The sequence below is a fragment of the Natator depressus genome, chromosome 1 (genome assembly GCF_965152275.1).
Source record: "Natator depressus isolate rNatDep1 chromosome 1, rNatDep2.hap1, whole genome shotgun sequence".
NCBI lineage: Eukaryota > Metazoa > Chordata > Testudines > Cheloniidae > Natator > Natator depressus.
This window is the reverse complement of record NC_134234.1, coordinates 257,177,588-257,193,079: the sequence shown is the minus strand read 5'-3', so window position 1 is coordinate 257,193,079 and position 15,492 is coordinate 257,177,588. Positions and strand designations below refer to the sequence as shown.

The window sequence follows — 15,492 nt, the reverse complement described above, 5'->3', positions numbered from 1 at the left end:
CTGAGATGACCCTGCAGGGGATGGACGATGATATTAAAAATGTAGAATTAATCATACCCTTTGCAATCAAAATGTCACTCTGTATGTTAAGAATTCCTGTTGCTTCTCTCCACTTTCCACATCAGATGCCTTTCATCACATAATACGGGATGAAGGAATCTTGGCTTTGTGGAATGGTACTTTCCCCTCCTTGCTGCTGGTCTTCAATCCTGCCATACAGTTCATGTTCTATGAAGGGTTTAAACGAAAGCTTTTGAAGACACGACTGCAGGTGAGAGTAATAGATTTTTGAGATCAGAGGAAACTGTTATGATTATCTAGTGCAGCGATTCTCCAACTGTGGGTTGGGACCTCAGAGTGGGTCATGACCCTGTTTTAATGGGGTTGCCAGTGCTGGCGTTAGACTTGCTGGGGCTCGGGTCTAAAGCCAAAATCTGAGCCCCATCCCCGAGGGCTGAAGCCCTCAAGCTTCGGCGCCCCCCAGGATGGCAGGGCTTGGGCTTTTGCTTTGGCCCCCCAGCCTGGGGTGATGGGGCTTGGGCTTCAGTCCCCCTTCCCGGGGTCGTGTAGTAATTTTTGTTGTCAGAAGGGGGTCAGGGTGCAATGAAGTTTGAGAAACCCTGATCTAGTGTGACCTCCTGCATAGCACAGACCATACAACCTCAACTGCTAGCTTCTTGATGAAGCCCATAACTTCTGTTTGAATTATAGTTTATCTTTTAGAGAGAGCTTCATTCCTGATTTCAAATGATGGAGAATCAACTGCATCCCTAAGGAAGTTGTTCCAGTGATTCATTCCCCTCAGTTTAAAAAAAAAATTAAATTAATTCTTATTTCTAGTCTGAATTTGTCTTGCTTTAGCTTCCAACTATTGATCTTAGTATGCCTTCCTCTGCTAGATTTAAATTCTGTCTGTTATCAGAAATCTTTTCCCTATGTGGGTACTTGTAGACCATAATCAAGTCACGTCTTACTTTGTGTCACAGTTCAGGGCAACTGCACCTGTATTCCCCCTCTGTGGGCCATGAAGGGCACCCTCTATTAGGATCCCGGTTCCCCAGCCATCACCTCTTTTGGGTGGAGACCCATGTCTCTCTCCCTCCTGACCAGGGATTTTCCAGGCCGCACGGTTCCCTGCCTACAGTTTGAGTTTCCCAGCAAGTCAGACTGCCTAAGCAGGCCTGCTTTGCTTTCTCGCCAGAGGCTATAAGCAGCAGAATTGCCCAAAGTCATAGTGTACCACACAGCTTCTCCTAAGCAAGCACATTTATTCTTAAGGTGAAAGCATTATAGAGAAAACAAATTAAAAACAATAGAAGAACATACATATGCTAATAAGCTTACCAGAGAGAACCTCAATTCCAACATGGGCTCTGGCAAGTGATCAGGCCTTCATATCTCACCAAGGGGTTTTCTGTGGTGACATGTTCATAACAGCTGTTAGTTCAGAACAAGAATCCCCATGAATCTGTGAATCATTCCTTTATACAGTTTGGACCTCCGATATTGTCCTCAAGTAACAGATAATCAGCAGATAATGGTCCTTCCTCATGGTGAAACTTCAAAAGGATGAGTTCTTGCATAACCCTTGCGTGTGTATATAGGCAAACAAATTGTGTGTGTGTATATATACATATACACACGCACACACACACTATATATATATATATCAGACTCTTAAGGCCGAAGTGACTGAACTTGAGGAGCTAAGGGAGACAGAGAGGTACATAGAGGAGACTTTCAGGGACACAGTAGAGCGGTCTCACTCCAGTTTGACAGCCTCTGTGCTGGATGATGGAGGATGAAAGTCTCAGATAAGGAGAGCTTCAGGCTAGAGCGGAGGGAAACCGTCCCATAGTTGGGGACTTTCAGATGACGTGCTAAAGGAGCACTCAAGGAAGAGAAGGCCATTGTGGAGAAACTAAATGAATCTTTGCATAGGTCTTCACTGCAGAGGATGTGGGGGAGATCCACACACCTGAGCCATTCTTTTTAGGTGACAGATTTGAGGAAACTGTCCCATATTGAGGTGTCAGTAGAGGTGGTTTCGGAAAAAATTAATAAATAGTAATAAGCCACCAACACCAGATGGTATTCACCTAAAAGTTCTGAAAGAACTCAAATGTGAAATTGCAGAACTACGAACTCTGGTATGTAACCTATTGCTTAAATCAGCCTGTGTACCAGATCACTGGAGGGTAGGTAATGTAATGCCTATTTTTTAAAAAAGGCTCGAGATTATTCTGGCAATTACAGGCCAGTAAGACTAACTTCAGTATCTAGCAAATTGGTTGAAACTACAGTAAAAAACAGAATTGTCAAGACACATATATGAACATGATATGTTGCGGAATAGTCAACATGGCTTTTGTAAAGGGAAAAATCATGTCTCACCAATCTGTGAGAATTCTTTGAGGGAGTCAGCAAGCATGTGGACAAAGGTGATCCAGTTGATATAGTGTACTTGGACTTTCAGAAAGTCTTTCACAGGGTCCCACACCAAAGGCTCTTAAGCAAAGTAAGCAGTCATGGGCCAAGAGGGAAGGTCCTCTCATGGTTCAGTACTGGTTAAAAGACAGGAAACAAAGGGTAGGAAGAAATGGTCAGTTTTTACAGCAGAGAGGAGTAACTACCAGGGTCCCTGTAGTGAGGGGGATTGGCTGCCCTCAGACCCGGAGGAGGAGGGGGCCATCACTTTGAATCCTGGTGGGCGGAGCCATGCCATGCTCAACCCTCCCACCGGAAGTTCAGAGGGCAGGACTAGAAGTACAAAAGGCAGGCCGGAGAACTCAGTTGCGGCCCAGCTGCTGGAGGAGCCAGATGCCTCCTGTGAGCTCCCGAGCTGGGAGGCTGCCACAGACCCCGAAGAAGCTGAGGACTAGCCAGGACCATTTTCAGACCTGAACAGAGAGGAGCTCCAAGCCCTGACAGAGGCCCTCTTCCTGGATGACCCTCTACAGAGCCAGGTGCGCCCTGAGGGGGAGTTAGGAAGTGGCCCAGGGGTAGCCGACTCCTGTCTGGCTGCAACACTGCCAGTGAGTGAGTCAGCGTATTGCGGTCAGGATCTCTGCTGACCCAGTGGCAGACCGCTCTGCCACTGCTAGGGCCCTGGGCCAGAACGCAGTGGAGTGGGTGGGTCTGTGTCCCCCCTGCCACTCCAATCCGTGGGTGGCAGTCTCCCCCTCTCTTAGGCAAGAAGCCTGCGCTTGTTTGCCCTCCTCTAGAGTTAGGAGGCTCGACTGTTTTGCAGCTCAGCCTGAGTGCAGGCCTAAGCTCTCAGACTCTTTGTTACCCTGCCCTGACCAGGAACTGGGCTCTGTAACTGTGTTTGTCATTCGGCCCTGATCACAGACCTGCACTGAGGTCTCCCATTGCCCCGCTGATCCCCACTCCAGGCAACCTCCCAGAGACATAGTGAGGTGGATTGGCCACCCACAGACCCGAATGGTGAGGGGCCATTCCGCCCAACGGACTACAGTCCCCAAAGGATCTGTACTGAGACCTTTGCTGTTAAACATCCATAAATGATCTGGAAAAAGGGGTAAACAGTGAAGTGGCAAAATTTGCAAACTATGAAATTACTCAAGGTACTTAAGTCCAAAACTGACTGTGATGACTTACAAAGGGATCTCACTTGACTAAATGACAAAATGGCAGATGAAATTCAGTGTTAAGTGCAAAGTAATGCACATTGGAAAACATACTCCCAACTGTACCTACAAAATGATGGGGTCTATATTAGCTGTTATCACTCCTGAAAGAGATCTCAGTGTCATTGTGGATAGTTCTTTGGAAACATCCGCTCAGTACGCAGCAGTGGTCAAAAAAAGCTAACAATGTTAGGAACTGTTAGGAAAGGGATAGATAATAAAACAGAAAATATCATAATGCCACTGTATAAATCCATGGTACACCCACACTTCGAATACTGTGTGTAGTTTTCATCCCATCTCAAAAAGGTATATTAGAATTGGAAAAAGTATAGAAACAGGCAACAAAAATGATTAAGGGTATGGAACAGCTTCCATATGAGGAGAGATTAAAGAGTGTGACTTTTCAGCTTGGAAAAGAGAGGACTAGGAAAGGACATGATAGAGGTCTATAAAATCATGAAGGGTGTAGAGAAAGTAAGTAGGGAAGTGTTATCTACCTCTTCACATGACACAAGAACATAGGGGGTCACCCAATTAAATTAATAGGCAGCAGGTTTAAAACAAACAAAAGGAAGTACTGTACTTTTTCACACAAAGCACAGTCAATCTGTGGAATTGCTTGCCATGGGATGTTTTGAACACCAAAAATATAATATATATAAATATAAATATACCCCATGCTCCAGGTGTCCCTAAACCTCCAACTTGCCAGAAGCATCTGGCACTGTCCACTAAGAGAGGATACTGGGGTAGATGGATCATTAGTCTGACTTACCATGGTCATTCTTATGTTCTTATGTGTTCACCTTTCCCAGAACTTTCCTGGGAAACCCACTTAATTTTAAAAGTTCACTTATCTGACACTTGTGTAAAAGAGACTTTTGATGCTCATAACAATTTCTAACGTTTACATTAGTCATGTCTCTCCCTTTAGAGATGTTAGTACAAATTCCACAACATTACATAAACATTTGTATTTTTAATACAATGAACTCATAAGATATTTAAACTTAATTTAATAAGGTTTAGCTTTTTTCAGTATGGTTTGTCCAGGATATCACTGGAAATTGCCATATCTGTCATACCCTTCTCTTGGATAAATTAAATATATCGAGCTTCTTAAATCTTTCTATGAGGCATATATTCTAGACTTCAAATCATTCTTGTAGCTTTTTTCTGAACCCTTTTCAATTTTTTAACATCCTTTTTGAAGTGTGGACACCAGAAGTGGACAGAGTATTCCAGGAATGGTCTCACCAATGCTGTATATGATGTCACCTTTCTACTCCTACTTGCTGTTCCCCTACTTATGCATCCAAGGATCGTATTTGCCCTCTTAGTGACAACATTGCACTGGGAGCTCATGTTCATTTGGTTATCTACAATTACATTTAAGCCCTTTTCACTGTCACTGCATTCTAGGATACTGTCTCGCATCTTGTAAGTGCAACCTACATTTGTCATTCTTAGATATCTGTCCTTGCATTTTAGGACTGACAAGGTGGGTGGGATAATATTTTTTATTGGATTAAGTTCTGTTGGTGAAAGAGACAAATGTTTAAGCTTTCCAGAGATCTTCTTCAGGTCTGGAAAAGATTATCGTGTCATAGATAAATACAAGATGGGACAGATGAAGTGTAAGAGGTTAACACATGTTGCAAGAAACCATTTAAAATGAAGTGGGCAATTAACACCTCTGCAGTCATAGAACAGAGGAGAGTTAGTAGATTACAAATGGTTGTAGATTACAAATTGTTGTAATGAACCATAAAATTAGACTCTGCTGAAACCATGAGTTTTACTGTCTAGCAGAGTTATGAATTTAAATTCCTGTGCTTGTCTTTTGAAGGTGTTGTGCAGGTTTCCTTTGAGAACAAGAACTGATAGGTTAGGTACAGAGTGATCACTCTGTGAAAAATGTTCGCCCATAGGTGATAGGTTTTTTTTGGCTGTTATCATTTTTTTATGTGAGTTCATTCAACAGCATAGTGATTGTATGGTTTCACCAACGTAGTTGTTGCTGGTACATCAAATGTGAAGCCCAAAAACTTGTCTGTTTCACCAACAGAGGTTGGTCCAAAAAAAGATAATATCTCACCAACCTTGTCTATTTCATATTTTGGGACCAACATGGCTACAACACTGCAACCTTGCATTTTAATATAGCCAAATGCATGTTGTTCACATGAGCCTATCTTACTAAGCAATCCAGACTCAACTGCATGACTCACCTATTTCCATCATTATTTACTACTACACCGATTTTGTGTCATCTGCAAATTTTACCAGCATTGGTTTTATATTTCCTTCCAGATCATTGACAGAGATACTGAATAGCATTGAACCAAGAACAGATTCCCCCAAGGCCCCACTAGAAATCCCCCGAGGAGGATGATTCCCCATTTGCAATTACTTTTTATGACCTATTTAATTCATTTAATATAGGCTACATTGATTTTTGTATAGAGCTAATTTTTTATCAGAATGTCATCCAGGACTAAATCAGTGCCTTACAGAAGTCCAAGTATATTATGTCAACACAATTATCTTTTATCAACCAAACTTGTAAGCTCATCAAAAAACAATACCAAGTTTGTTTGACAAGACCTATTTTCCATAAAACCCTGTTGATTGGCATTCACTGTGCTTCCTTTTTTAAATTATCTACAGATCGTATCCCATATCAACCTTCCCACCTTTTGCCTGGGAGTGATGTCAGACTATCCAGCCTATACCTGGGTCATCACATTTACTCTTTTTTAAATATTGGCAGAACATTTCCTTTTTTCCCAGTTCTCTGGAGCTTCCCCAGTATTCCAAGATTTGTTAAAAATCAACATCAGTGGTTCAGATCCAACATCAGTGGTCCTTGGTCCAATTCTTTTAATACCCTTAGATACAAATTATCTGGTCCTTCCAGTTTTAAAATGCTTAACTTTAATAGTTGCGCTTTAAAATTTTCCATAGATATTGATGGAATAGAAAGTATTTCCTTATCTCTGTAAGATATGAATACATCAGCCTGCTTCATTCCAAATACAGAACAGAAATATTTATTGATTACTTCTGCCTTTTCTGCATTACTATTGACAATTTTACCATCCTTATCTATTATTGCAGTGGTTCTCAATCTTTTGTACTGGTGACCTCTTTCACACAGCAAGCCTCTGAGTGCGACCCCCCCTTATAAATTAAAAACACTTTTTAATGTATTTAACACCATTATAAATGCGGGAGCAAAGCGGGGCTTGGGGTAGAGGCTGACAGCTCACAACCCCCCATGTAATAACCTCGTGACCCCCAGGGGTCCCGACCCCCAGTTTGAGAACCCCTGCACTATTGGATCTATACCATTGTTAGGATTTTCTTTGTTCCTGAAAAATTTAAAGAATTCCTTATTGTCCTTAATCCTACAGACCATAATTTTTTTTTTTACCTTTATTTTCCCTTGTCAACTATCTGCATTTCCTAACTGCTGATTTATACTCATTGCTATCCACTTCCCCATTTTTCCATTTGTTATAGGTATTCTTTTTTATTTTAATTGATACTTTCATTTACTCTTTTTACTAGGATTTCTTTTCACACAAGAAGCCTTCTTATGTGTGTGATGGGATCCCCACGGTGCAGCCTGGGACTGTGGGACTGCTGTGCCCCCTTAACTCTCCAGCCTGATCTGTCTCTCGCAATGCTTTGCTAGTGCCTCCAGGCACCATTATCACTCAGCACAACCGCATATGCAGCCCCACACCCAGCTAGATTGCATGAGTGCTCCCAGAGCCACTCATGAATCACACAAAGAAAGGTACCAGCCAGAGCCCCCCCAGCTCCCAGCTTTGTACCTCAGGAATATACCGTCTTGCACTGTTCACAATGAGCAGTGCAAATTTATTAATTGGTTCCCCACTTCGTCAATGGAAAGTGGATATACACTAGCCTTTGCAAACCTGAGCAGATTTACGACACACTTCAGGCAAACTCACAGATAAAGATAAACAGTTAAACCAATTTATTGACTACAAAAGATAGATTTTAAGTGATAGGCAAAAAGTCAGAGTTAGTTACCCAAAGAAAAGAAAATATAAGCACGTAGTCTAAACTCTCAACCCTATTAGACTGGGCAACATCTAGATTAAGTAGTTTTTCTGACCCCTGGATACTGCAGTCTTAGTATACAGGTTTGTCCTTTAAACCTGGGCCAGTCTCCTCTGTTGGAGTGTCCAGTCTTCTGAGTCTCTTTGTTGCTTGCAGCATAGATGTGGGCAGAAGAAAGGCAAAGCATGTGGCCACTGTGTTCTGTTTTATACCCTTAGTCCATGTACTTGGAGAATACAAGTCCAGGCATGTCTGGTGAGCATTGCTGAGTCACAAGGTGAAGCAATACCCCGGTGTGTCTCCTGTCATTGAATTGTAACTCCTCTGCTGGAAAATGGCTGGTGATATCTGTTCAGCATCTGTTGGTTACCTCTTTTCTTATCATTGTCTCCTTTGAGCTAGTATCTAGGTGCTTCCCAAACCCACAGCATATTTTAGTGAAAACCATATAACACAATTCTTATAATTTTATATGCATTGATGATATACATATTTAGATAGAACAATGGCTTCCAGCAGATCATAACCTTTCCCCTGATACCATACATGGCATGCTTTATATGCAAGATCACAATTATATATAAACGAGATATATGGGGATTACAGAACGCTCCAGCAAAGTATAGACTGTCACAATGTGATTGGAGATTTGTGGGTTTCCTAGGCATTTAAAAAAGCATTCTTAAATAATTCTCCATTATCACTTTTATTTTTATGTTTAAATGTTTCCTCCCACTCAGTTTTTCTCATGTTTGTTTTTGGCACTGGGAATTTGTTCATTTTTAAAGCACCAAGTACATATATATTACTGGTCAGGACTACATTCTGTTTGCACACAACGAATGAAATTAGTGTTTGATCACTTCCATCTGAGCAACCATCAGTTTTTAGTTCAATGATCAGTTCATCTTTATTGGTTAGACTGAAGTCCAATAGTGCAACCAACTTGAGGTAATTCTATATGTTTGACGCACTGTTTTTTTGGTGCTAGAAAGTTACCATCTATAATTTTTAGAACTCAAGGATGCTTTACTAATGGCACCATGAGACCTCTAACATATGTTTCCATGATGGAAATAACCCTTCATAACTCAGTGTTTCTAGACATTAAGGCCTGGCTTGACAAAGCTCTGGCTGGGATGATTTAGTTGGTGTTGGTCCTGCTTTGAGCAGGGGGTTGGACTAGATGACCTCCTGAGGTCTCTTCCAACCCTAATACTCGAGGATTACAGATAGATGTTTATGCATCTGCTCATCCTATTCCCTTATCTGCTTTAATGGCCTGTAACAGACCTCCACCAATACCTCATCTTGTGATTCATCAGACCATTGAACCATAAGCAGTTCAGATCCTGTTCCTCTCAATTGTCCATAACTTTAAAGCTCGTAATGGTATCTTTCATGTAGAGTGCCATCCCCCTCCCCTTCTACCCACTCTTTTTGCTAAATAGGGTGTATCCAGTGTCTTTAAAACATTCCAGTCATGTGGCTCCTCCCACTGGGTTTCAGTAATAGCAATTATATGAAAGGAGAAATGAGATATGCAAGAGGTTGTTGTAAATCCTCTCTCTAACTGTGCAGATTTATTTATAGTTTTGACCCCGAAACAGGAGAAGTGTCAGAAATTCCATGAAGTCCACTAGGGATTTTGCTATTGATTTTATGTGGAAAGCACTCAGACGTTATGGTGATAGGTATAAAACTGTAACATCTGATCTGTTTCTTCATGCAAGTAATATTTTCCTTACACTGTTGAACAGCTTACCTCTTTGGATGCATTCGTCATTGGTGCAGTAGCTAAGGCAGTTGCCACCACCATCACCTACCCCATGCAGACAGTACAATCAATTTTGCGGGTGAGTATTAGTTCTACTGAAAATAGGGCCATCTAATTCCAGGCGAAGGCAGCTCTGCCTCTGGAGGCCACTACTGTACAACCCAAGACCTCTCTATTTAAGAGTCCTTGCTAGACGGACTTCTTTTATCTTGCTGATTGTGTTGAAGGTCATTGGCAGGTCTTACCATTTGTAAGGGCCTAGACTTTTTTGTTGCCTTGCCAAAGGAGCCTGCCGGAACTTCAGTAGGGATAGGGAAGTCTCATAAGCAGGTAATAGTAATTACAATATAGCACATTTATGTAATGTCTTCCACAAAAACTCTTGAGCCACCTTACAATTTAAAGGCTGCATAAAATGTGGATTTAAAGGCTGCATAAAATGTGGATTTAAAGGCTGCAGAAAATGTGGATTCTGAATATAAATAGAAAATAGGTTCCATAAACACAGAAAATAAAATTTAAAGACTAAATACTAAAGAACAAGTGATGGAAGGTCAACTAAAAAAGCAAATAATATACATAAGGTTTGCTTTATTTAGTCAAACCACTACTTGCTTTCAGCGGTGGCCAATATTTGACGCATCAGAGGAAAGTGAATTCACATATAATGCACCTAGCTCAAGGGTGGCCAACCTGAGCCTGAGAAGGAGCCAGAATTTATCAGTGTATATTGCCAAAGAGCCACAGTAATACATCAGCAGCCCTCCCCCCGGCTCCCAGCGCCTCCCACCCACCGGCAGCCTCGCCGATCAGTGCTTCCCCCTCCTTCCCCGCACCTCCTGATAAGCTGTTTCGTGACGTGCAGGAGGCTCAAGAGAGGGAGGAGCGAGGGCCTAGCAGGCTTAGGAGAGGGAGTGGGAAGGGGTGGAGTGGGGGCAGGGCCCATAGTTGAGTCACAGGTCGGCCACCCCTGACCTAGCCAATTGCCCAGTGCTGTACTCTAATTAGAGTGGTGAGGGAATCGCTCAGTCCTGATCCTTGGAAGCAGTCAGTACATCCTGCAGCATGTAATATGAATACCTTTATTTTAGCTTGGGTAGCTATACATGTTGACATTGGTGTAGTATTATAATAGAGATAAAATTTTTAGTAACTATTCAAAGTTATATCTGCTTACTTTAATACTAAGTACTTAGCACTGTAGAGCCAAGTGTGGTAGAATTAGTTGGATGTTTGCATGGAGCATGGATCATCAATAACACTCTGTGTTTGTCACGGAGGTAATGGAAGTCACGGATTCCGTGACTTCCTGTGACCTCTGTGACTTCTGCAGCAGCCGGTGTGGCTGACTCTAGGACCGCCCAAGCAGCTGGACCTGGAGCCACTCAGGCGGCCCTTGGGACAGCTACACTAGCCACTGCTGGAGTGGTTTTGCAGCCAGCCGTACCAACCGATGGCCTGGGCAGCTGGCCCCAGGGACCACCCGAGCAGCGGCCGATGCAGCTGGCCCTGAGGACCGCCTGAGCAGCAGTCCCGGGGCAGCGGGAGTAGCCGTTGTGATTCTGGGGCGGCCAGAGCAGTGGGGCTCCTCTCTTCCCTCCCTCCCTACTCCCCGTCCGTGGCCAGAGCAGCAGTAAGCCCCGCCCCCCCGGGCTCCCTCCCCCTGGCACCTGGTGCCATGGGGTCCCCTGTGGCTCTCCCCCTGCAGCTGGTGTTCCGGGCTCCCGTCCTCCCACAGTGCCCCCTCCCCCCGAAAGAAAGGTTCAATCAGAGGTATTTATGGTATAAATCATGGACAGGTAATGAGCCGTGACCTGTCCATGACTTTTACTAATAATACCCGTGATTAAATCTTAGCCTTAATCATCAGTACAGTTGTAAATGAGGTTCCAGTTCTAGCACTAAATTCTGCCCTTGCTTACACCTGTGTAATTGCACTGAAGTTAATGGCTTTGCATAAAGTGAATCTTTAACTCAGTGATGCACAAACCAGAAAGAACTCGGCTTGAATTTCGGATCCCAGATTAATTTTTGCAGGACTGGTAATTAGAAAAATAATCTTGAAAATGAGAATTGTTTTACAGGGAGTCAATGAAACATAATAGCATTGTGTATTTCTGTGTTTATGATTGGAGTGGAACTGGAGTTTAAAATCAATAAGATTTCACATGTAGCAAACAATGTTTTAATGCTGGAGGTATGATATCAAATAAACTAGGTCAGTAAAAGCTTTGGCCACACTCTTCTGCACTGATTGCAACCTTTTGATCGCACAAGCTGGAAGACATGAAAATAGATGTAGGATAATCAATCCTAGAAGTTACCTTAGAATTTAGTAGCCTCTCCGCATTTTACCTGTTCATTAGGGTTCTTGGTCTGTCAGTGAGGGTTATGGTTAGGAGGAAATAATCCCAATAAATTGTTAACACTGTTTTTTTCCTTTCCCTTTCAGTTTGGACGTCACAGATTGAACCCTGAAAACCGGACACTAGGCAGTCTTAAGAATGTTCTCTATCTTCTTCGACAGAGAGTAAGGTGAGCTTTCTAGTTCCTGTCTTAATGACGCATATACTCCCACAAAAGAATGGGCTTTTAACATATTGGCAGTTAATATTGCTGGGCCTGACCATTATTTATTTTCACCCACTTGAACTAGTAACCCAGTTCCACTTGTCCACTATTGCAAAACAGGGATGGGAGAGCAAGTAACAACTTTAAAATTAAATATCTGCATGTTGTTCAGAGTGAGGTGATTCTATAGATAGCAACTTAGCCTCTCCTCTGGAAAAGAGTTAAGTTTCCTGCATAGAATGCTTACCCTTCTCTATTGAGCCCATATGTTTAAAATCTAAGTAGCTGAGGAGACTGGGACTAGGATAAGGAATCCTGATTCTGTGTCTGTAATTTAACTTCTAACTTTAATTAGTAATAGGTCAGTGCTGCTCTAAGGCTGTTAGTTAGTTGGCCAATAAGTCTGACAGGCAAGTGTTTGCATCGTAACTGGCTTCTTTGCTGACAATCTCTGCATAGAGGCCAAAAGTTGACTATGCCACGGAAACTGACTTACTCTCCTCAACAAAATATGAAGTATTCTGGTGGGGTAGAGCGTGTGAGAAACTTGTTCAGTTTTCCATGTTTTGTCCCTCTTCTAGGGATAGAGGAAGAGCTTCAGCATGCAGAACTGTCAGTGCAGGCAGCATTTCTCATTAGTGCTGTAATTTGCTTAGAGAAAACTTCACATTTGTCCAACCTGTTTCTTCTTAGGCGTTTTGGATTGGTGGGACTCTACAAAGGCCTTGAAGCAAAGCTCCTGCAGACCGTCCTCACTGCTGCACTCATGTTCCTAGTCTATGAAAAACTGACTGCTGCTACCTTCACAGTCATGGGATTAAAGCATTCACAGAAGCACTGAGAAAGTGATCTGTGCAGCACAATGAGCATGGAAATAAACTGGGGGTCTGGAGAGGGAGGTCCAATATCTGAGGAAAGGCTGGGTAGCAAAGAATTCTCTCTCTAAGGTCACCTCCTTCTCCATTAGTTTCCATTCTTATTGTCTCTGTCTCAGAAGCTGCATGAGGAGAAGTTTAGAGTGAAGTCCAGTAGGATTTGCTGCCAGCTGTCTTTGTGGTGGCTTGTTCACTGTATTGACATTTTGCAACCCAATTGTGTTAAGAAATTAAATGGAAAAGATTATTTTAGCACCTGAAATTAAGATTTGTTAATTACTGGAGTGGTTTGGTTGGCTCTTTTAGGGGGAGGGAGTACTTTTACTGCACTTAATTTGCCTTTTTTTTCAACTTGCCCTCAGCCATTCTCCTCCCTGTACTAGCTATCAGCAGCTCCCTGTCAGGTGTTCATCTCACCTGGTATTTGGTTCATTAAAATAGTTCATGCAGAACCGGGTTTCTGGCATAGTTTCCATTTAATTTCTGATATTTTTTTTCTGGTGGAGTATGACTGGATGTTATTCCAAATATCTATCAGAAGATGAGACTTGTGAGAAACTAGAATGCTCATTTCCAAGGGCTGAGTGTGCTGTCCCTCGGAACCACCCTCCCCACGCCAGTGAACTTGGAACTAGATTGGCCAGTAACTGAATATAGGGATTTCCATACTGCAGCAGGCATGTATTCTGTCTAGTCTGGTACTCCAGCTCCTTCCCTCCTGAAACTAATTGTTGGTTCATTTAATCCAGTAATGTGCCTCAAACAGGGACCAATGCCACGTACCGCAGAGAGGAGAGTAAGTCCCTTCTATAGCACAACTAATTGTAAGTGTTGTTTTTCTTCCTGGCCTCTGGAGGTGGTCAGTTTGTGCCATGAAGCATGAGATGAGGTAATTGTTGTCCGAGCTAGTGTAACTGCACGTGCTCTTCTTACTTATTTTTATTATTGTATAGTCTTAGTTCATGAAATTCTGTTAAGTCCCATTATAGCCTTTGCCATGCTTGCAGCAATACCATTTTAACATGTGATCTCATAATCCAGGTAAAATCATGCTGGGTCAGTAGCTGAATAGCAAAGACCTCTGGGGAAAAGTCAGGTACTGCAGGAAGTAGCATTTAGTAAATGGCACTCTTTTGAGGCATTATTGATCCCATCCCTGTAGTGTTGGGGAATGCTGGTCTACCATCTTATGGATGAGAGTGAAAATTGAGGCCTTGACGCCTAGCACTCTTTGTGAGAGTAGTAGAGTAAATCCAGCCCAAATTCTGACATGGATAATTCTATCTGCCTAGTTAAATTCTCCCTTCAATTATAAGTGGATAATTTTTCAGTGGGACAACATCTTAATAAAGATTGTCTCATGAACTACCTCTCCTTCCATTCGTGATTGCAGGGACCACTTCCACTCCAATTTGCATTTATAGTACATCCCTCTGATAATTACTGCAATTGCTTACATAGGCAGGTGATATTAGTGAGGTATTTAATATTTTAAACTTCTTTCAATGCAATTTAATTGCTGGAATCAAGGAGAAGAACCAGCACCGTGTGATCTGTTACTTGCTGTAGACCACCTGTTAGTGTTTAACGGACCACTAGTGATCCACAGGTTAGAGTTTGAGAACTGCTATCTTCACTTCCTGTATTAAATGATGGAGTAGTATTGCTGTGCATTGCTAAACTGTTGTTGTGGCACATCCCAGAACTGGCTGTACTTTAGTGGTATACAGAGACATTCATATATTCAGTATTTGTATAGCAGGGAGTTTGTATAGTGCTTTGGAATTCACTTATCTGAAAGTTGCAGTGTGGGCCAGGTAATAAAATTAAAACCAGATAGTGCTCTCCAGTCAATAACTCCTTCTTACACATACCTAACAAGAGCAGGACACTGCTTTCATTTTCCTAACAGGTAAGTCAAATAAACAAACCAAGCTCTTCAATCTGGTGCACATACTGCAAGGGAAAAGGAGCAAGGTGTACTTCAGCCTGCCCAATAGCAATATGGCTTGCTCCATTTGACGGCTGCCAGCACAGGAGCATGTCTCATTTCTCCCTTTTGAAGGAAACTAGAGTCAGTTGCTGATCCGACTCTACTTCCTTGCTGATTCCTGCAGTAAAGGCTAGTATCTCTGATCTATTTATAGTAAACCAGATGAACCTTTTTCATTGTATATTCACCCCAACACATGCTTCTGCAGATAAATGCTAAAAATAGCAGTGCAGATCTTCAGGCTCAGGCTGGAGCCTGGACTCTGAGATCCACCCCTCTTCCTGGGTTTCTGAGCTTGGGCTCCAGCCCAAGCCCAAACATCTACACTGCTATTTTTAGCCCCTGTAGTGTGAGCCATATGAGCCCAGGTCAGTTAACCCTGGCTCTGAGACTCACTGTCATGGGACTCGTTCTGCAGTGCAGACATTCCCTGAGAGATGCTTATGTTACTTACACATCTTGTGAGTTCCTCTCTTCTTAATTTTTATTTTACAGTAACTCCTCACTTAATATCCTCCCAGTTAACAT

At 42.5% G+C, this 15,492-nt stretch overlaps 1 protein-coding gene across 2 annotated transcripts in view; it reads left to right on the top strand.

Moving 5' to 3' along the window:
* SLC25A17 (solute carrier family 25 member 17) overlaps nt 1-15,150 on the top strand; it is a 55,393-nt gene extending 40,243 nt beyond the window's left edge. The window contains exons 6-9 of one of the 2 annotated variants that reach the window (XM_074941672.1): nt 126-271; nt 9,509-9,604; nt 11,978-12,055; nt 12,790-15,150. In XM_074941672.1, coding sequence (XP_074797773.1) covers nt 126-271; nt 9,509-9,604; nt 11,978-12,055; nt 12,790-12,825 — 356 coding nt within the window. In that variant the 3' untranslated portion in view covers nt 12,826-15,150. Of the gene's footprint in view, nt 1-125; nt 272-9,508; nt 9,605-11,977; nt 12,061-12,789 lie in introns of both variants that reach the window. The other variant, XM_074941671.1, reaches the window with a different exon arrangement.
* The last annotated feature ends 342 nt before the right edge of the window (nt 15,151-15,492 follow it).